This window comes from Arvicanthis niloticus, chromosome 1 (genome assembly GCF_011762505.2).
Source record: "Arvicanthis niloticus isolate mArvNil1 chromosome 1, mArvNil1.pat.X, whole genome shotgun sequence".
In the NCBI taxonomy this organism is placed as follows: domain Eukaryota; kingdom Metazoa; phylum Chordata; class Mammalia; order Rodentia; family Muridae; genus Arvicanthis; species Arvicanthis niloticus.
The window spans coordinates 70,979,859-71,002,503 of record NC_047658.1 but is presented as its reverse complement, the minus strand read 5'-3'; the positions used below and the strand labels follow the sequence as shown (position 1 = coordinate 71,002,503).

At 43.3% G+C, this 22,645-nt stretch overlaps 1 protein-coding gene and 1 long non-coding RNA gene across 5 annotated transcripts in view; one reads left to right on the top strand and one right to left on the bottom strand.

Annotated features, from left to right (window-relative positions):
• The first annotated feature begins 3,240 nt into the window (after positions 1-3,240).
• On the top strand, positions 3,241-11,052 carry LOC117693579 (T-cell ecto-ADP-ribosyltransferase 2-like). Its single transcript, XM_034484319.2, has 4 exons — positions 3,241-3,318; positions 8,626-8,694; positions 9,158-9,893; positions 10,774-11,052. The coding sequence occupies exons 2-4, from the start codon at positions 8,641-8,643 to the stop codon at positions 10,854-10,856; spliced, it is 873 nt and encodes a 290-aa protein (XP_034340210.2). The 5' UTR covers positions 3,241-3,318; positions 8,626-8,640; the 3' UTR covers positions 10,857-11,052.
• A 495-nt stretch (positions 11,053-11,547) lies between these two features.
• Positions 11,548-22,645, bottom strand: part of LOC143443247 (uncharacterized) — a 42,703-nt gene continuing 31,605 nt past the window's right edge. For 2 of the 4 annotated variants that reach the window (XR_013112039.1, XR_013112037.1), the window contains one exon: positions 11,548-14,880. This is a non-coding gene — a long non-coding RNA (uncharacterized LOC143443247). The remainder of the gene's footprint in view (positions 14,881-22,645) is intronic. The other 2 variants (XR_013112040.1, XR_013112045.1) reach the window with 2 other exon arrangements.

Sequence of the window (22,645 nt, the reverse complement as noted above, 5' to 3'; positions counted from 1 at the left end):
GTGAGGCAGCTCGGGAGCGACACATACTGTGCAAACAAACACACGAATTGACTCTGTAGATAATGCATCCAGGAAGTGCTTCTGTGAAGGAAATGTTAAAGGTAAAATGACAAGCTGTTTCAGAATGCAAAAGAGGAGAGTTTAGAGTGTAACTGAATGAACAGAGATATTTGTAGAAAGCAAAACAAGAGAAACTCATAGGAAGAATTTTTATGTCAGGAGTACAGTGAGCTAAGTTGGGTGGGCTTATTTACAGAGTTGATGAGAAGAGAGCTTTAGCTGAGATACATGCTCACAATGCTGGCACTTGAGAGGTGAAGGAAAGAAGACCAGGAACTTAGTTACTGCTCCCCATTCCATTACAATGTAACATCAAGGCCAGCCTGGGCTATGAAGACCCCATCTTAAAACAATCAACCATTATTAATGGTCTTGCCATTATTTCTTCAATTACCAATTGTGGATCATGGATATACATACACATTCTTATCTTATAAAATTGAATTAACTTTTGCTATGGAACAACTGGTTTTGGTATCTGCCTATAAATTGGACTGGATTTTCTTAATAAGCCCAAATTGTCCACTCTCTTGTCTTTTTGAGACATGGTCTCACTGTGTACTCCTAGCTGGCTTGGAATTTCTGTGCAGACCAGGTAGGTCTAGAACTTAAAGAGATCTACCTGCTTCTGCCCTCCAAGTGCTGGCCTGTGCCACCACAACCTGACCTTCAACACTCACCAGATTTTCAGTTCTTCCAGTTTCCTTCAGTATCTGATTACAGTTGTTCAAATTCACTCTTCAGTATTTCTCCCTTTCCCAACTTGTGTCCTTGACAACAAAGGTGACTACCCAGATCCTTCTGATTCTAAGTTGCCTGGTCATTGGCTTTTTCTCTTAGGACCTAAAGAATCATTGCAGGCTACAGTCTAAAGACTCTGTATACCTCAGAGGACCACCAGTTCTGCAGACAGATGGGATGGACTTCCACCAGGACAGGCTGTCGTGTGGACCATTAGGTAAAATACTGGGGTAGTGCATTCTCCCATGCAAAAAGTAATCAAGGGAGTCTCCTGAGGGCTTCTATGTCTTAGCCTCAAGAAGCAAGCCATGCTGTAGAGTTGAAAGGTTTCCATCTATCCAATTTTTAGAATCCCCTTTCTGGATTCTCTTGGGTTTCAACTGTTACTTTAATGGGACATTGATACATTGATATTTCGCATTGATACATTTCATTTTAGTCATCTCATATTTAAGATGCTGGCTCTGTGGGGCCTCCTATAGTCCAAGCTGGTCTTAGAACATAAATAAAGGCACCAACTGGTCCTCTAAGAGCACCACTACCAAGAGAGCTTCCTCCTTTAGATTCCACTTCACCCCAAGTTATAAAATGATGCCCCTCTAAGTAAGCCCAGGGCAAGAGGGTGCACAAGGCTGATCAAAGTTCTGATAGTCAGACAGACTAGGTTTGAGCTGAATACAATCTAGTTGCCTGAACCACTGAAGCACCCAAACCCCACTCTCCTGCACCGATCCACCATGTGGCTGGCTCCCTTCATTAGTTAAGGTGTGTGTGGTACAGCATGTTGAGTTTAAAACACTCTCACCACATTTTTGTCATCTCCTCTTTATGGCCACTTTTCTCTTCCTCACACCCTGGCATATGAAGGCTTTGTTTATCCTATCCTCTGAGGGTTCTGACTTAGGCTTTGAGCATCTTCCTGCTACAGTAGCCTTTCTTAACATCTTTCTCACTTTTCTTTTCTCTAAGTTTGAGATAGGGTCTTATGTAGTTCAGGCTGGTCTCAAGCATGTTATGTAGTCAAGGCTGTCCTTGAACTCCTGATCTACCTACCTTCACCTCACAAATGATGGGCTACAGGCACATAGATTACCACACCTGGGAATACGTGCACAGTTTTCAGGTTGACATTAGGATTTTATACCTTTAGTTCAATATCAATTGTCAGGACCATACAGTGATATGTTCTGTCCAATATGTTATTATGATATTACAGAATAGTGTTAGAATAAGCCAAGACACAGAAGTTGGCTGAATCAAGACTGTTAGATAGATCTAGAGCAATGGGAGATAGAGCCAGGAGCAATGATATCTGTAATCTCAGCCACTGAGGAGGCTTGAGAACAAGACTTCATGGCCAGCCTGAGTAACATAGCAAGGCCCTGTCACCAAAAAGGACAAGGAAGAGGAGGAGGAGGTGGTGGAGGGTGGAGAATAAGAGAAATGAAATAAGAGGAGGAAGTTAGGTTTTTCACTTGTAGGATCTGAGAAAATGAGTTCCCTCCAAACATTTACCAGCACGAGCACACACTCTTCCAAGTTCTATTTATGGGAAGTTCACTGATGAAAGCTGGATGCATAAAAGGTCCCAGGGTATTGCTTGGGTGGAGCCTCTCTCTCTTTTTAATCTATCTTTTCTACACACAGTAGAACAGGAGGTTATAGACTTTTGGCCATCTGATTGCTTACTGTGTTTTCTACATACAATGTCACCTGGTCTCTGGGTCTAAAGACAGAGGAAGATGATGAATTCATTGGAAGGATCTAGCATTGAAAGAAGCAGGTAGTTCCCAGGGGAAAGTCTAAGGTCAACACTTATCTCTTATCACATATCATATAATCATATGAGAAAATTGTGGCCAGGAGCAACTAAGGATGCAAAACTGAACTTTATAATCAGTCACTTCACCTTTCCTTAGGTCCCCTAAAAGGTTCAGTAATATGGTAGCAGTTTTGTTTTGTTGCCAGGGTCTCATTGTGTAGTCCTGGATGGTCTTGAACTCATAGATATTTTTCCGCTTCAGCCTCCCAAGTGCTAGGATTAAGGTGTAAGCAACTACAACATAATTTGTGGAGCTGGTGTATATAGCAAAAGTCAACCAAGTTCTGCTTCTCCTATGTCAACAGCGCGCACACACACACACACACACACACACACACACACACACACACACACACAAAACCAATATACTAGTCTAGGCAAGAGAATGAGTAGTTAAGGTTATCATCAGCTACATAGCAAGTTAGAGGCCAGTCTGGGATAATGGGACATTGTCTTACACAGAAGCAAAATTAAAAATCTTAGAACAAAAAAAAAAGTGATGGAGTGTGAAAAAAGTATAGTAACAAATATAACTTACCTAATTTAAGTTGTTCAGAATCTACCTTGATGCCCCATCAACCCTGACTTGAAAGTGAAAGCACATTGTCCAGAGGATGAAAGGGGCCCCAGCACTACCTTCTGCAACACTTGCTTTTAGAAGAGGACTGAGACCTAGCAGCTAAACATCTTCTCAGGTACCTAACAACTCTGAAGTCTGACCTGTCAAGGGGAAGGTCTCTAAAGTGGAGGGGATTTGAGAAAAATCTGAGTGCTGGAGTAGGTGTAGCAGTGGGGTCCATGCCTTAAAGAGTTAAAGATATTTCTGGGTAAGAAATAGCTCAGGTAGGAGATGGGATCAGATCTAGAGAAAGGCAGGACAGACATGAGGCTATAAATGTTTCTAGAAACTTTAAAATATAAAGAAGGACCATACAGTTTACTTCCCAGTTCCTGCAGGTTGCAACTGACATCCAGGTACATAGTCAATCTCTTATTTATATAGAGTTTTTCCTTCCTGTTCTTGCTTGGTTTTCAAGTGAGAACATGGATGTCCTTAATCAATGCCATTTTCCTTATGGCTCCATGCAAACATTACCTTCTGTCCTCTCCTTCTTTGCTTTAGTTTTCCTTTATTTTTTATGGGGAGGGCAAGTTTTGAGACAGGGTTTCTTTTTGTAGCCTGGGTTGTTCTAGAACAATCTCTGTAGATCATGCTGGACTCAAACTCAAAGAGATCAACCTGCCTCTGCCTCCTGATTGCTGGGATTAAAGGTGTGCACCACTACTGTCTGGCTATTCATTCATTTTTAATTTAAGAGTTTTAAAGGTAAACTCTTGCTGTGTAGCCCAGTCTAACACAGAACACAAGGTCCTCCTGCACCAGATCTCCTGCATGTTGAGAACATAAACTTACTCTTTGTTTTCGTGTAGGGTCTTGGAGATTGAGGGCAGATATGAAGCAGGAGGGACAGAGAGCGGGAAGGAGGGAGGGAAGTGGGATGGGGATGAAAGAAGAGAGAGCAGTGTGGACAGATTTTTATTGAGGTCTAAGGTGTTAGCTGACCAGGGTTCCAGGGGAATTTGTCAGGCACAAATTCCAGGAGTTCATAGTGGGGCTGAAGTGACTCTTACTGTATATCTGCAGTCTGTGTGGGTTGTGAGGGGCATGAGTGTCAGTGACCGAGGCTGTACCTAGCTGTCCCATAGAGAAGAAGACAGCAGCCTTGTGAGAGACAGACATTTGATCAACCACTCTGAGGCACTAAAGAGGGGAGAAGTGAATTGAAAAGTGACTCCAGGCTGGCTGAGCCATGTGTCCTGATTGAGAAAGTCCCTGTGCTGACAGATTCTTTCTGCTGGCTCTGGCATCTAGGATTTCTCAAACTTGGTGCCTTCCATATAGAGCATTGAAGCCTAAGCATTGAGACCAGGAAAGGTTGGTTGTAGCTGAGGCTGGAGACAGCTGGAATGAGAGGATGAGCCTGTGTAAAGAGGCTTCACTCTCCATCTGGGTATGGCTCAGTGGAAAGGTGCTTGCCTGGCTTGCACAATGTTCTTGGTTTAATCCTCAGCACAGAACAGTTGGAATCTTATGCTGTGAAGTTCTTCCTCAAAGCACACTGAGGTCTGGAGAGAAGGCTCTGTGGTTTAGAGCAGGTGCTTGCTCTTGCAGGGAGATCAGAGCTCACAAAAGCCTGTATCTCCAGCTCCGGAGGATCTGACACCTCTGGCCTGAGACAGCACCTTCCCCAGTTGCACATACCCTCCACCCCATCCCATATGCAAACACATACTTAGTAAGAGTAAGAACATAAAACAAGCAAACTGGGGCTAGAGGGATCAGCAGTTAAGGGTACTGGCTGCTCTCTGGAGGGCCCAGGTTCGATTCCCAGCACCTACATAGCAGCTCACATCTGTCTGTAACTCTAATTCCAGCGGGTCTGGCACTCTCACACAGGCATACACACAGGCAAAACACCAGTGCACATGAAATAAAAATAAATTTAAGCAAGCAAACTGTCAGAAATTAGCAGGAAGACTATTAGAAATACTAAATGCACGACTTTGAGACTGAGGTCCAGGAATCTCAATTGATGACAAGTTTTCAGAGAACTTCTCATACAACCAAGCTTTAGGAACCATTATGAAGAAGTAGTGGGATCCTGAACGGCTGCAGTCTGTACACAAGGCCAGAGGAAGTCGCCTGTGTTTCTATTGCTGCCCTGTTTTCTCTTACCTCTTTTTGTTTTTAGAGTCTCTTTACATCCTAAAATGGTCTGGGACTTGGGATGTCCCTGCCTCTACCTCCCAAGGATTGAGATTACAGAAGTGTTTGGCCATGCCTTGTTTATATGGGAGGACTTTAAGGATTTTGGGAAGATTGCATGAGTCTTCAGACTCTTTAAAGAAGGAGATGTAAGGTTTCACAGCTTTGCTGAAGAAATTGATAGGGGCACATTAAAACTAGTGAAAACAGTTGTTTCTATAGAGAGAGGTGTTGTATCAATAGAGATATTCATTGTCTTAATGCCATAATGTTAAATTTTCATGTCGATTAAGAATATTGGGAGAAGTATAGATAGAAATTGATGAAATAATTAAATTAATAGTTATTTAGGATTCTGTGTAAGATATCAATTTGTATTGTATTAGAAATTTGTGTGTGTGTGTGTTTTAAGACAGGGTTTCACTATGTACTGTGGTCCTGTCTGTCTGGGAGCTTGCTGTGTAGATCAGGCAAGCCTGGAACTCACAGAGATCTACCTGCCTCTCCCTCCTGAATGCTGGGAATAAAGGTGTGTACCACCAAAGATGACAGGGCTTTCATGTTTTGAGACAAGGCCCTCCAGATGTCTTGATACTTATTATATATAGTCAAGGGTGTCCTGAACGTCTCATGGTCCTGCCTCTACCTCTGAGGAGCTGGAATTATAGCTGTGCCATCACAGCCAGTGATTAGGCTGTGGCAAGATTCAGTTCAGAAACTCCTGGGCATCAGGTTTCCACATTACCAACTGAGAAATCCTCAGCTTATAATTCAAACATTTTAATGAAAACTTTTACATTTACATTTTTCAGATACAAAAGTTTTTGTTTTAAATTTTATTTTGTAATTTTTATTTATTTTTACACATATAGTTATTTTGTGTGTACTTATATCTGTGCCCCACAGGGTTGCCTAGCCTTTACAAGCCTAAAGAGAATGTCAGATACAAATGGAACAGGAGTTACAGGCAGTTGTGAACCAACATGTAGGTGCCTGGATTTGAAAAATGGTTCTTTAGAAGAGCAACCAGTGCTCATAATCCCTGCACTGCCTCTCCAGCCCAGCCCTTATTTCTATTTTAATTAAATCTCTCTCTCTCTTCTCTCTCTCTCTCTCTCTCTCTCTCTCTCTCTCTCTCTCTCTCTCTCTCTCTGTGTGTGTGTGTGTGTGTGTGTCTGTGTGTCTGTGTAAACATAAGTAGCTGCCTGGATAGACCAGAGGCATTACATCGTGGGGCTGGTTTTATGGGCTGTTAGCTGCTTGAGCTGGACCTGAGAATTAAACCCAGATTCTTGAGAAAAAGAATAGTGGGTGATGAGCCATCCCTCCAGACCCCTTGCTTGAGTTGTTGATACTGTTGTTTTATGTTTTGGATACCCAGGCTAACACAGATTTGGGGGGTAAGGAATTGATTGTGTATAACTTCCCACTCTATGTTTTATTTGAGAAAGGGTGTGACACTGGGTTCCTGGCTGGCCAGGAACTGACTAAATAGACCAGGCTGGCCTGCAACTGGCAGAGTTACCTTTCCCTCTAATTTTCCGGTGCCACTCCCCTGGGATGTCCAATCTATAATGGCAGGGAGTTGAAGTAAAGTTGTTTGATGTCCTTGAGAGTATTGACTGTGTGCAAACAAAGGTGGCACTGTGCTCAGCTCTTAGGTAGCTGACTATACTACACTATTTGATAATAGTTTAAAGTTCAGGGTGTAGAGAAGGTGGACTGCAGTGCAAAACTCCTCGGTCTGTTGGCTCTGCAGTGTTCCCTAAAGAAGCAGGCAGGAGAAGCCAAGCTGAGGAGGAGCCAGGAGTCCAGCCTCCCCAAGAACAACTAGTTGGCCACATGGTGCAGCTTCTCTCTGTCATTCTCAGGATGTGGGGAGAGTATTGTCTTGTCAGATGAAGTAGAAATTCTGTGGAGAGTACCACAACAGGCTTAGATAATTATGGAGTGGAGCTTTCGTGGTTCCCCAAAAGACAGGAAGGAATGAAGGGAGTGGTAGCAGGCCAAAGAGGAGTGAGTGCTCCTTCTCTCTCCTTTACCTGCAACTCAAGGGACACTGTAAATCTCTACCCTCCAGAAGCACTGAAAACAATAAACAATCATAAGATACAACTCTGATTAGGGCAAGTAGTGTGAGTCTATTTATTTATTTTTTTTCTTTTTATTTATGTATGTTAGGGAACATGGCACCTACTCATGTATGTGCTTGCATGTGTGTAGGTACATGCATGTGTGAATCAAAGGACAGCCTCTGCTCTCTTCCCTCAGGCACTGTCCACAAGTTATGTAAAGACAGGGTCTGTCACAGGCCTGAGACACATGGACTAGGCTGTTCTGACTGTCTAGTGAAGCTCAGGGATCTCTCAAATCCATCTCTCTCCAACTCCCAGTGCCAGAATCACAAGTGCATTCACCATACCCTGCATTTCCCCTTAGGGTTCAGAGGATCACACTCAGTTCTGTTTGCAAGGGAAGAGCTTTACCCACTGAGCTGTCTCCTCAGTTTGTGTCTTCTATTACTTTCACAAAATTCTTGATGCTGCAAAGATTATAGTCAGTGTGTCTACTTAGTTCACAGTCTAAATATCATGGCAATGCTGGCTGGTTAGGGTTTTCCTGCAGAGCAACAATATGGCAGAGAAGCCATTGCCATGTGCAGATAGGAGTACATGGCAAGAGAGGAAACCAGAGAGGTTAGGCTGGACTTGCTCTTGCAAGAACTTAGTAGGATCCCACAAGACTTTATTGATCTCTTCTGAGGGTGATGTCCTCCACTTCCCAATAGACCTCACCTCTTAAAGGTTTCACTACCTCCATGTGGGCACACTGACACATTGGAGGACAGCCATACCAAATCATAGAACAGAGTGAATACTGACAGGATTAAGAGACTTCATTCTGAGGTATCAGGCTGACTGTGAGCCACAAGGTAATCAAACATGGACAACAGTTTGCATATCTTTGCAAAGTAAAACACCACAGCCTATCAGAGATCTGTGAAAATATGTCCTGTTTTCTACTGGAAACCTACATTCTGTGCAGTTCTGTGTGTTACTAGGATTTATCATAGCCCCTCACTGTAAGAAAGCCAAGCAGACGCCATTCTGGGAGCAGTGTGAGCAGGATTCTGGATGTGACATGGAGACTGAGTCATTAACCCAGAGCAGCTCCATGAGCAGACTGTTAATGGATTGCGTGTGTACCTCTTTCATTGTTTTATATTTGCTTGCAGCTGTTTTTGAACTTGATGATGACATCAAAGACTTGCAAGTTCTTCCTAACTTGGTGGCTAACCCAGCAGGTAATATTCTCAACCCACATCCTGTTGACCTCGCTTTCCCCTGCCCACCTCTTTGCAATATGACAGTTCCCAGGGTTGAGTCTGTGGTAGCGGATGTTAGAGAACACGAACCTTGAAGGAGTAAGGTAAAGATAATATAGAGAGTTGTGTGTGTGGTGAATATGAACAACCTGCAGTGATATATGAATAGGCAAAGGTCATGATGACACCTCGTGTTTTGTGTGCTCACTAAAGAATTAATTGAATAAAGAAGGAAATATAGTATCTGTAGACACAAAGGAATCAGAGATCACAGCCTTGTCTTTCTGCCCTTCTTATGATGTAATGAGATTGTGTCCATGCCTGAGCCTCGAGTGAGGTTGGAGTATGTGACATCTCATGCTGCAGTCTCCACAGCATCCATCACATGCTGGTTACTTAGCAACCTTAGTGAGTAACAGAGGACCCTGCTTCTTTCTTTCAGGTGACTGGCCTGACAGGGCCTCCCATGCTAGACATGGCTCCCAATGCATTTGATGATCAGTATGAGGGCTGTGTCGAAGAAATGGAGAAAAGGGCACCCCAACTATTACAAGAAGACTTCAACATGAATGAGGGATTAAAGCTTGAGTGGGAAAAAGCAGAGAAACAATGGGAGGATATAAAAAGTAGTATGAGTTATCCTGAAGGTTTCCGTGATACCCATGGAACAGCTCTAGTTGCCTACACTGGGAACCTTGCTATAGATTTTAACAGAGCTGTTAGAGAATTCAAGAAAAATCCAGATAACTTCCACTACAAAGGCTTCCATTACTACTTAACAAGAGCTCTGCAGCTTTTGAATAACCAGGGTTGTCATTCAGTTTTCCGAGGCTCTAAGACCGAGTTTCATTACACTGGGAAGGGCTCTGTGCGCTTTGGGCAGTTCAGTTCTTCATCCTTATCTAAGAGTGTAGCTCTTTCCACATCATTTTTCAGTGTTCCTGGGACACTGTTTATCATCAGAACCTGCCTGGGGGTTAATATCAAAGAATTCTCCTCATTCCCTCGTGAAGAGGAGGTGTTAATTCCAGGCTATGAAGTATATCACAAAGTCACAACACGACATGAAAAAGGGTACAACCAATTTTTTCTGGACTCCCCGCAAAGGAAGAAGAGCAACTTCAACTGTTTCTATAATGGTCCTGCTGAAATAGACAATATTCATTTCATCATCTCAGGTGAGTCTGTGTCTGTGTCAAAGATGGATCTGGCGGGGGACCTCATGAAGGGAGGGGATGCTCCCTTCCAGAAGCAATGTGTGAGACAATGCACATGGCTAGGGTGCCTGGCATGCTGAAGGGTGGCACTGATAAAGCATATCAGACATGATTAAAACAGTGAGCAATATCAGGAAAAAAAACCTGTTACCAGTCAGAGTAGCCCTGACACCCTGAAGGGTTTCTGGAAGCATGAGAAGACTTTAGAGGCAGAAGTGGAACTGTGGGAAGAGATCACAGGGATCTTATGCATTTGCATAGGAAAATTTTGCATTTGGACGAATCCCAGGGAAAGCATAACACCTACCCAGGTACAGAGTTCACCAAAAACTGCCATTCTGGGCCAAATAGTCCCTGTCCAGTCCAGGCAGTCTGAGAGCCATAGGTAAGCTCTAAGTCACACCAGCTAATATAGAATACATGTTGCTTTAATAATAGATCTTCAGAAGTTTCACATCCAGAATCCTCTTCTTTGGTGAAGAAGCACTTCCTAGAAAGCCAGGGAAGACTCTGGATAGGGAAGGCTTTCTATTATTATTATTATTATTATTATTATTATTATTATTATTATTATTATCATCATCATCATCATCATCATCATCATCATCATCATCATTTTTTATTGGCAGTATCTTAGAGCACAGAACCTGGGAAGTGGTGGGCATCTATTTATTTGCTCACTCTCCTGGTATTTCAGTACTTTATGAATCCTAACTGTGCTGGAAGTGTCTAGCTTGGCACCCTAACCTTCTAGAGCCTACTAAAGTTCTCGATGTTTAGGAGTGACACCAGTGTCCTGAGAGATCCTATTTTGAAACCTCTCTCTCTCCTTTCTCTTCAGGATCCAGAGAGAGCTGTATATCCCTGTTCCTTGTAGTTCTCCTCGGTCTTCTGGTCCAGCTGCTTGCTCGTGCAGAGCTGTAGCCCTCTCCTGTCTGCAGTTTGTGGGTCTGAGTGTTGGAGGGAGAGCAAAGGGCAAGCACTTGATTGGTTGTTTAAGATCTGAGGTAGGGGAAGTGTGGGATCCTTTCAGGGGAGGTCTGCTTTAGCATTCATGACTTCCATAAGCATCCTAGGGACCCACTGTGCCAGTCATTAAAATTTATGCTCTGACTTCAAATTTACTACAGTTTTACACTTTTCTTTTTTTTGAAATTTTATTTATTTATTTATTTAATATTTTATTTACATTTAAGATGCCATCCCCTTTCCACATTTCCCCTCCCTAGAACACCCCTGTCCCATGCCCCCCCCTTTCCTTTTTGCTTTTATACGATTTTTTAAAAAATGTTAATCAAAGGATTTATAAGTTTGGTAATGCTCAATCAGAAGTGTAACCCAATACCCAACCTAGATATAAAAACTATCTTTGACTGGTGGAGACATGTGAACATCTGCCTCCATGCCCCCTCTCTCTTTCTCTCTCTCATCACCTAGCTTCCCCTCTTCTTCATCTTCTCTCCTTGTTCCATCTCTTCCTCTCTGTACTCCTTCCCACTTAGCTCCTCCTACATATCACTCTTCCTGTTAAAGTAGAACTTTTCTCTCAAAATACAATTAGACTTATTCCTAATTGTACCAGTGAGGTACAAGATAGTCCTAATACCCAGTCCATCATTCTGTTGACTAACCAGAACCTCTGTCATCTCTTCTAACTAAAACACTTACTTTTGATCCTGGCTTTTTGGCTTTAGAATGAATGTCAGCTGATAACAATCTACTCAGATCTTTTCTCTCAAAGTAAATAGCCAGGATTGGTTATGAGACTATAGGTCTTCAACCCCATCAGAAATCCAGAATGACTGAGTTAACTGAAGTTATGGGAAGCACTAAGCATAGCTTCTAAAACTTAGCCAATTTATAGAGAGCACTGAACACCTGAAAAGCCCCTATACTACCTAACGTTGGAGCATCAAATCTTCAGCCTTCTGGCCCAGAATCATCTGACAGACCTTAGTGATGCAGGATTATTAAGGGCTGATTACTCTGTCTAGGCAGATATAATCAGTCGACTATTCTGCATGTGTGTCCTTTTCTGGACAGTAATTTGTCTGTAGATGGAGAGAGGCAATTCTTGCCTAGTGGCTGTCACCGCACAACTGGAGTATCTCTAAGGATGCTCAATTTCTTCTTAGAATCCACGACAGGAAGCTGTCAGGAGCAGACAGGTCTCTAATCAAAATGAATATTAATATATAAATATTTGTAGCATCAGTTCTATGGACTTCTGATGTTTTGAAAACCAACTATCCATGTAAGGTAACCTGGACTGTTGTCTGTTCACTCCTCTCAGCTATTTCTAAATAAAATATGGAAAACACCCTAACAATAAACTCAAAACCATGAATTTGCTATAGTCCCTTAACTCATAGGTTAACCGTCCCAAATCAGTTAAAAAAGGGCTGGGTCTAGGCCTTGTATTCCTAAATGTGTTATACAGGCACAATGCCCATGAGAGTATCAATATTCATCTCATTTTTATATTAATAAGAGGCTCATACCAATGAAAACCTTAAATTTGAAATCAAAGTAAATTTTGTACCATTTAAGAAATTGTAACTTCATCTTGATAATAATTATACAGATTTCTACCAATAGGTTATGGCTATGCAATAAGTCCTAGCTAATCCCCCCTGTTCCAACAAAACCACTACTTTTCCCTAGAAAGACAGACCAATATTAACCACATTAGTCCCCAAGCTCAGGGAATAGGGGCGCTGACTCTTCTTTAACTTCTTCAAGCTGATTAAGGGCGTTGAGATTTTAGAAGAGGGGTGGGGAGAAGAGTAAGTTGATAAGCCTCTGATGCTGTGTCTTCATTAAATCCAGATGGAATTCCAGGACATCGGAGGTTTGGGCAGGTCTGCTCAGTATGCTTGATGAGTAGATACACCAAGGCTGTGTATTCTGCAATATACAATTCTCAAAACAATACACTTTTCTATAACCAAAACAGCAATGTTGGTCTGCATGGTCAGCAGTAAGAGGTTTTTATTGTTGTTGTTTTGTTTTTTAAACTTTTTATTGATTTTTCGGGTGTTTAATATCACATACTCCAGTCCCACTCATCTTCCTTTCCCTTCATATCCACCCTCTGCCCTTCCAAACTCTCCCCGCCCCAAACTGAAACAGAAACACAAACAGGGGACACAAAGAACACAAAACAAAGTGTAGAATCCATGTCATGGTGGAAGCTGTACTCTGTCCCGATGTGTCTCACAGTATCCCCTCTGACAACACGTCTTCATTGCAGTGAGTCAGTGATCTGGTTCCAGGTCCCTGACTCCTGTGACACCATCCATATTGGATTGTCAATAGGACTCCTCTTGGTTATCATGTTGTTGCCCTGTGTCATGCAGCTTTGAATAATAAGGACTGGCCCTTTCATGAGTCTCAACAGTTCACAGGTGATGAATTTTGGGTGGACCACACAAAGCTCTGGGGCTAGGTCTGGGTGGTTGTTGAGCTGGTCAGCCCACTGCTCTCCCTTATCCATATCACCAGGGCAATCTCTTCAAGTACTGCTCCGATAAGGCCACCCAATGCTGCCATTGGCGAGAGGCATAGTCACCTCTCTTCCTCTTGTGCCCTTAGGGCAGCTTACCTGCACCCATGTCACCAAAGGTAGATCCACTGTGCTTCCCAGTTGAGGTGCAGGGCCCAGAAGTAATCATCGAGGGCTGGGGGAAGCTCTCTGGCTCTCACGACCTCTATCCCTCAACTCACCATAGCAAGCTGCTGCATGTGTCGATGGGTGTCTTGGGGTAGGGCATTACCCCAGTGGCCATTCCACCTACAGCAGATGGGGGCGGGTCAGCATTACCATACTCAGACCCTGGACCTGCTTGCCAATCCCTCACTACTCACCAGGCCAGTTCCACTACGCTACCCAGGCAACATCGCAGGCCAGCTCTAAGAGTCTCTCCTAAGTGCTGCCGCTCATGCGCAAGAGGTGGACCAAGCTCTCCAGAGCCAGTGAGGGGCGAGGACAGTTCTGCACAGGTCCTTGGACATCCAAGTGGTTCCAAGGAGGCTGCTGCCCAGAGCCAGGACCTTCCCGTGATCTCTGGGGATGATATGAGCCATGGATACTGACAGACCTCCACGGGCCCCGATATAGCCCTCAGTGGCTGCATTGTCAGGGACTTCAATATGGCTTCAAGGTCTGGCTACTCTCAACAGACTATTCCTCTCCCTCGCACCTCCAGTTCCATCTCCCTTCACAATGCTCAAACTGTTCTGCTTCTCTTTCTATCCACACTTATACCTTGTAGCAGCTCCTGCTTCAGGTTGATCACACGGCTGGTGGACCTCGGTGGCGACAGAAGGGCCCCTAGGTATCTACAGTCCGCCCATGTGGCATGGAGCTGGGCGGGTCTATGGACATTTTCTGCTTCCTGCACTGTGCCGCACAGAAAGAAGGCTGGCCTCTGTGTGTCTATGGCCTGCCTGAGCCATACAGCAGTTCTCAGATCTCTGGGCTTCTCTCTCTGCCAGTGACCCACAGAAATGGCAGAGAGCCAGTCTCAGAATGTCTTACTCCAACTACTCTGTGTTCCATGAAGGCAGGAAGAGCTCTGTGTGTCCTGTACCTGCCAGCTCCTTGTAGTTGAGGGCGGGTCTCTGTGAGCACCTTTCTCCAGTGGAATGGCAGAGGGCAGAGCCAGGAACGTCTTCCTCCTACTACTTTTGTTCAGCATGGTGGCAGGCATGGCCCTGTGTCTATGGTCTGAACGTGTTGACCGTGGAGGGCAGGTCTATGGGCGTCTTTCCCTACCCACGACAGGTGGCATGGCGGTGGGCAGGACTCTCTTGACTTACTTTTAAGTTCTGTTGCTTCCACCCAGTCCTGGGATGCTGTGATGGTCGCCTTCTCACTGACCTCAGCGCAGCAGTCAGCATCCCATCCCAAGGCAAGTCGGGGCAGGGATAGTTTAAAATATATGATCTGTGATAAATGGTGAAATAGACCATTTATAACCACATCTGGCTTTTCTGTGACTAGATATTTTTATATATTGTAGTATTTGTTTGAGAGACTCCTCTAAGACATGAGCTCTGATGCCCACACTTCTATAGGTGAGGAGTTTCCTGTGACACATTTCTCACACACAGATGCTCTTGCAGGATGAATTGAATGGGCCTTAAATATAAGGGCTGACCCAGATAAATTCCATTCTCTCCTTTATCCTGTTAGAAATGCAACCAGCTACTGAGCCCTGTCAGTTTACTTTAATAACTTAGGATATCTCTAAGGAAATGGGTAACTACATTAATTTGTAAAATATCATTACTCTATGTGTATTATGTGTCTGCACTCATACCTTGAAATGTGTCTAGGGGTCAGGGGACAACCCTGTGGTATTAGTACTGGTCTTCCACCTTTGTATAGGTTCCAAGGATCAAACTTAGGTTGTCAGTTTGCACATGAAGCATTATTTAAATGTTGAGTCATCTCACCTCCCAGACAGGCACCTTTTGAGGTATGTATGGATCAGGAAGTCTGTGTCCTGTGACCACCAAAGTGGGTTTAGCCCAGGTATATAAAGCTTCCCTTAGTCCCCATGTTATAGAGTTAGATTGCTCTGAAAAAGAGCACAGACTTAATTCAGATTACAACTGTAATTAGTTACAGTTTATTGTTATTTATTGTAGCTGCCAACAGGACACCAATACCTGAGCCAAACTAGAGACTGTCCAGCCAAATGGGGTAGATTGAGAGAAGGATTTTAAAATGTGAGATTCTTAAGAAGACCTTGAGTATCTGCACAAGCAAACCAAGAGCTGTCCAAGGAAATCTCAGAATAGTCCTTGAATGTCTGCAGGAGCAGGTTACAGAAGCCAAAAGAGCAGTTAGCCATACAACCGTAACCAACAAAAGAGGTGGCCATGGCTGGGTGAAGGTCACTGAGTCAGGGTTATAGGAAACTTCTCTTCCAGGGACTGGAGTCAGAGTAAAATTGCTATTGGGTACCAAGATGGATGCTGTGGTGGTTTGAATATGCTTGGCCCAGGGAGTGGCACTATCAGGAGGTATGACCTTGTGAGAGTAGGTGTGGTCTTGTTGGAAGAAGTGTGTCATGGTTGCAGTGGGCTTTAAGATCCTTGTCCTAGCTGCCTGGAAGCCAGTCTTCTAGCTACTTTCAGATGAAGATGAAAGTATGAAGCTCCTCTTGCACCATGCCTGCCTGGATGTTGCCATGGTGATTCTCTCCACTCCTTATGTGGTGACTGTAGCTGGCTTTACACCATGGATGCACCACACCCAGGCCAAGAAACCGGAAGCCACAGCTGCTGCTGGCAAATGGTCTCCCCCACACTATGGGCCCATCAAACTTAAGGTGTGTTTGAGACCTGAGCCTTCCACCCATGCTGCTCCACTTTCCCTTATGAGACTTATGTTTGATGTGAATACGGGGTCATGATTCCACCTCCACAGCCCTCAGGCCTGGATCTGGGAACTAAGAAGGACAGAGGGAAGGTGATAGATAATGTAGCTACAGACCAGCAGCTCACATTTCATCTTGTCTTTTGCTCACTGATGTCCACTTTAAATGTCGGGTTATATTGGAAAAGGGAAAGACATGGAAGTTTATCTTTTGAAATAAGAATGTAGAGTTTCGCCTGGTGGTGGTGGAGCACTCCTTTAATCCCAGCACTTGGGAGGCAGAGGCAGGCGGATTTCTGAGTTCGAGGCCAGCCTGGTCTACAAAGTGAGTTCCAGGACAGCCAGGACTACACAGAGAAACCCTGTCTCAAAAAAAAAAAAAAAAAAAAAAAAAAAAAAAAAAAAAAAAAAAAAAAAAGAATAAGAATAAGAATAAGAATGTAGAGTTTCTATGCATGCCCTATGTTTGGACTCCCTAGTTTCCAGGAACAAGAGAGTTTCTTTCTTTCTTTTCTTTTTTTTTTTTTTTTTTTTTTTTTTTTTTTTTTTTTTTTTTTTTTTTTTTTTTTTTTGGTTTTTTGAGACAGGGTTTCTCTGTGTAGCCCTGGCTGTCCTGGAACTCACTCTGTAGACCAGGCTGGCCTCGAACTCAGAAATCCACCTGCCTCTGCCTCCCAAGTGCTGGGATTAAAGTGTGCGCCACCACTACCCGGCCCAGACAGTTTCTTTTTGCAAAACTTGGGGTTGTAAAACAGGCTTCCTGAAAACATAGATGAATAATGAAAGCCACTCCTAGGGAATGTACAAAAGAAACACGCAATCCAATGGCCATAAAACTAAAAATCTGAAAATTCCATTAGAAAGATTCTGGCCTTTGGGATGCAGGGGATACCTGAGGAATCAGACTATGCCACGGGAAAGTACTCTGGGGATAGAGTTGATCAGTCCCAGCCAGAAGTTAGCCAGGATTGCTGGTTACACTTAGACACCCAACCCCAAAATTACATAGGGATAGGGACTAACCAGACTATCAGCCCCAAATACATTATACCTGGGAGCAGACTAAATTAATGTTAGAGAACTTATAAGGGACTAAAACTTGTCTAATACACAACACTTTTAACCTAAACACGTCCCCTTATTCTGTTGCCTGCTATTCTGCCTTGCAGGTCAATGTCTCTGGACAAAAGCAATATTGCTAGGCCCCTGAGACTACTTGGTGGGCATATACTAATGGCTTGATTAAATGTGCCCCTTCTGATGCTTTACCTAGTGGAAAAGTCAGAAATGATATATTTTAACATGGACCCTGGACTGAAAGAAAAAAGAAAGAAAGAAAGAAAGAAAGAAAGAAAGAAAGAAAGAAAGAAAGAAAAGAAGGAAGATAGAAACAAAGAAAGGAAGGGTTTTTCCTGTTCACATCCTACTTCTGGCTGAGCCACCCCAACAGCTATTGGCACATTAGCCTTTGTCATGGGAGATAAAGAAAAGTAGACAGGTTGATCAGGACCTACAAACATTAAAGTTTCCATTGAATAAAAACAACAATTCGTCTCCTTTGCAGAAGTGGTCCTACAAAATCAGAGGGTCTTAGAGTTACTTCTCATGAGATAAAGGGCTGTGCATGGCTTTGGGAGAAACCTGTTGTTTCTATTCTAGTTGATCAGGAGTTGCTAGAAAAAAATTGTCATGGTTGAGGAAGATGAGAGAGAGAGAGAGAGAGAGAGAGAGCGAGAGAGAGAGAGAGAGAGAGATTGATTGATTGATTTTATATACTTGGTACCTGTCTGAGTTCTCTTGGTTCCCCAAGCTAAGACAATAAGACTCTGCTACTGCAGTGGTGGCCCTTTTGTTCTCATTCTGATTGGATAACGTGAGGGGTTCTGCATCTTACTATACAGCAGTATGAGTCCATGATTTGACTCATTTGCGTAGACTAGTGGGGAATGTAACAGGGCCTCAGACCTTAGCACAACTGATTCCATGATGGAAGTACTAATAAAGCTATAAAGCTCAGCATTGTATACAGCACCAGCTGCCAAAATAAAAACACAGACCTGATCCATCGAAGTTCATAGTACTGGGAAAGTCTCTAGTTGTACTTTGATTTTTGGTTCTGTAGTTATCATATTGTATTTGTCTTGGGAGGGGGTGTCGCTATGCCCTCTGTTGTTTCTTAATATCTGTTGGGGTTTTCTTCCCTACCTTTTCAGTTTAGCTTTCAAGAACATGACACAAAGATACTATAATTTATTACTATAATTTATTAATAATGTGTACTATGCTTGGCAGGATCTGAGCCAGACTACACCTCCCAAGCTGTTAACACCCAATTAGATGCCCTATCACTTGCCAGTCAGTTCTGCCTGGGCAGCTTCTGCTATTGTCTGTCCTCAGGGTGAAGTTCTCTTCAACATGCTCCTAGCCCATCCCATCTCATGTCGACTTCCTTCCCCTTCCACTTCCACTTTCTTCTGCTCGTGATCTCCCTTGAGACCCTCCACTCAATCCTAATTCCCTTCCTGTATCCTCTGCCCAGCCATAGGGTCCAGCCTTGTATTAACCAACCAGGGAGTATTGGGGAACATTCTTTACAACATATTAATTAGTACACTGCCCTAAGATTAGGTTTCAGTCTGAATAGGGGCATAGAACTCAGCTTCTGAATACACAGCTCACAGACTAATCCTGACTTCTCTCCCTTTTAGTTCAATAAAGGGCCTTTTGTCTTACAATAATAAACTATATATAATAAAAGCAATTCTGAAACAGTTACAAAAACTATCATGTAAGAGTTTCATTCACAATGTCCAGCTCATTTGAATTTGACAGTTTAGAAAAACTTACTCTATTATCTATCCTATCTTGACAAGTTTAAAGTTTTGTTCCTAAATAATCTCTATCATTCTTTCTCTTTATTTCTGTTTTCTTATCTGTAGCTGAGATCTTCAAGGAGGTCTTCCCCTGTCATATCTGATTTTTACCATTATGGAAGGAACCCATTGCTTCTCTTTTCCTGTGGAAACATATACAAAGCCTCTCCCCCAGCACAACAGGTTTCCTTCCCTGCACTTGGATGTAAAGACATCTGTAATGTACACAGGTTGGTTTAGTTCAGTAGTTTTTTCATAAGTCAATGTCTCTCAGTACCTTTTGTTTTTGTTCATTAACATACAAGAAATTAAAGTCAATAAATCAGTATATAATCTATCTGTGTGTGGGGGGTTGTTACCCCCTTTTGTTTGTTGAGTATGTCCTTTAAATTACATGTAGAATCATCTAACATTGTTTGTCCCATAGGACTGTGTGGTATACCCATAATTTGCTTTACTTTTATAATATACAAAATATTGATTAATTTTACTAGAGACATAGGCTGGAGCATCTTCAGTCTTAATTTGTACAGTTATTCCCATAATGTCCATAAGATCTAATAAATGCTTAATTGCAGAACAAGCCTTTTCAGAATTTAAAGCAGTTGCCCATTGAAATCTCCACAGTTGAGATCACCCTCAGCACCATATCTTCCATGCTCCTAGTAGGATGGCCTGCTAAGCCTTGCTTTAAATGTTGAACTGTTTTACTAATCCAGACCCCCTAAGCCCACACTACACCAACAAGCAGCATGGTCCAGTCCTGCCTCAGCAGTCCTCTACTGGTGGTACCATGGTACTGACCTCTGACTTAGTCACTTTTGTATTGCTGTTAAGAGAAGCCACAACCACAACAGCTCTTATAAAAGAACATATGTACTTGGGGCTCATATACAGTATCAGAGATTTAGTTTATTATCAGCATGGCAGGAAGCATGTTGGAACAAGGTCTTGGAGAAGTAGCTGAGAGGTCTACACCCAGATCCATGGGCAGCAGCAAGAAAGAGTCTCTGGGTAAGGAAGGGGCTTTTTGGAACCTCAATGCCCACTCCTAGGGATACTTTCCCTCCAAACAGGCATCATCTAATAATCCTTTTAATTAGTGCCACTTTCTGGTGACTAGGAGTTAAATCTATCAGCCTATGGCTGCCTTTCTAATTTAAACCACCACACCCCTAAACTCCACTGATGCACCTAATCACCCACAACATGCTGGCTCCCAGCATTGGTTAAGGTGTGCGAGACACAGCATGTTGAGTTTAAACGCCCTCATGACATTATTGTCACCTCCTTTTTACAACCACCTTCCTCTTCCTCACACCCTGGCATAGGAAGGGTTTGTCTCTTCTGCCCCAGAGAGTTTTCTGATTTAAACTTAGAGCATCTTCCTGCTACAGTAGCCTTTTTTTGTTTTTGTTTTGTTGTTTTTGTTTGTTCCAGACAGGGTTTCTCTGTGTAGCCCTGGCTGTCCTAGAACTTACTCTGTAGACCATGTTGGCCTCGAACTCAGAAATCCACCTGCCTCTGCCTCCCATGTGCTGGCGGCGTGCGCCAGCACTGCCCGGCAACAGTAGCCTTTCTTAACATCCTTTCTACTTTTATTTTTTTAACTTTTGCGACAGGATCTTATGTAGTCCAGGCTGATCTCAAGCATGCTGTGTAGTCAAGGCTGTCCTTGAACTCCTGATCTACCTGCCTTCCCTTCAGAAGTGATAGGCTTACAAGCACATAGGTCACCCTACCTGGGAACACGTGCACACTTTTCAGGTTGGCATTAGGATTTTATGCCTTTAGTTCAATATCAATCATAAGGTGTGGGAAGCCATGGCAAAGCCTTACTCTTGGCAAACACTCATCCTTGACTCTCCTATCTACTATTCTTCTTTCTGCTTACCTTCCATGATTCACTTCTCAGTTCTCAGAACTTCAAACAAGGCCTCATAGCAACCTGCCTTAGTAACCCTTCCTCCTGATCTCTAGATTTAGCCAACATCCTGCTAGATAGATGTTTTCAGAACCCTTGGTAACGGAAAGGCTTTGTGAGAATAACTTAGTTAGACCCTGCAGCTGCAGCCCACTTCCTCCACCTACAAAGCCCTCTTTCCTTTCCTACCCCTCCCCATATCCTGTTTTTAGAGTATATAACCTGTGTGAACAATAAAAATTTTGCCAGCTTGATCAGACTTCTTGACTTGCTGTGCCTCCTTATTTTCTCTTGCATCTCAGACCTCTCCACAGGGTCTAAGGGTCCCACTTGATTGTCCAGCTGGTCTGGACAATAAGGACCATATGTCTGTTCAATATAACAGTAAGGGGTTGTAAAATGGGGTTAGGGCAGTAAAGTCTGCTGAATCAAGATTGTTAGATAGATCTAGACCAATGGGAGAGGTAGAGCTGGGAGCAATGATATCTGTAATCTCAGCCACTGAGGAGGCTTGAGAACAAGACTTCATGGCCAGCCTGAGTAATATAGCAAGGCCCTGTCGCTAAAAAGAAGGACAAGGAAGAGGAGGAGGTGGTGGAAGAGGGGGAGGATAAGGAAAAAGAAATAAGAGGGGGAAGGAAATTAGGTTTTTCACTTGTAGGATCTGAGAAACTGAGTTCCCTTGAAATATTAACCAGCATGAGCACACACTCTTCCAAGTTCTATTTGTGAAGTTCACTGACGAAAGCTGGATGCACAAAAGGTCCCAGGGTTTTATTTCAGTGGAACCTCTCTAACCCCCTCTCTCTATCATCTATCTTCCCTACACATGATAGAACAAGCGGTTATGTGGGGAGCTGACAGAAAGTGGCTATCATCCTTGCAGCCATCTTGAGCCATATACCCTGACAAGAGACTTGTACACAACAGCTGAGCACACTCTGATAACATCTTGTTTGAGATACCCAGGTGTGTGAGACTTAAAGGTGTGACTTAGTGTGATTTAGAGATAAGACTTAAAGGTGTGACTTAGAAGTGAGACATATAAAAGGCAAGAGGCAAACAGAAGACAGACACTTGAGACTTTAGACTCGTAACTTGTAAATTTGGAACTTGGAGGCACTAGGGACTAGGAACTAGGGACTAGGAACTAGGGACTAGGAACTGGAGACTTGGGACTTGGACTAGGAACAAGGGACTTGGAAAGAGAGAAGAAGAGAGACTTGAGAATAAACAGGATTGAAGCATACTCTGTCTGGTCTTCATTCTTTGTGTCTGTTGTCACTCTCTCTCTTACTGAACCCCGACCTGCAGACCGGAGCAGCTTGGGGCAGTGTGGGCTCTAACAACTTAGCCCCCAAGGCTTTTGGCAGTATGAGTTCCAACATTGATAAAGTGGCCCCTGACATTTTGGCCCCCAAACATGGGGTAGTACAGTTCTCAACACTTTGGCACCCAACGTGGGGCAGCAAGAACAAGAGACCCAGTGAGGGACATTACTGGAAGAAGGATCTGCTGAAAATTCAGA

What these genes read in the sequence shown, in the direction of transcription:
- LOC117693579 (XM_034484319.2), top strand. Translation starts at nt 8,641, where the DNA reads ATGATGACATCAAAGACTTGCAAGTTCTTCCTAACTTGGTGGCTAACC. An exon ending in CTTGGTGGCTAACCCAGCAG is followed by an intron (nt 8,695 to 9,157) that starts GTAATATTCTCA and finishes TCTTTCTTTCAG; the next exon opens with GTGACTGGCCTGACAGGGCC. An exon ending in TATTCATTTCATCATCTCAG is followed by an intron (nt 9,894 to 10,773) that starts GTGAGTCTGTGT and finishes CTTTCTCTTCAG; the next exon opens with GATCCAGAGAGAGCTGTATA.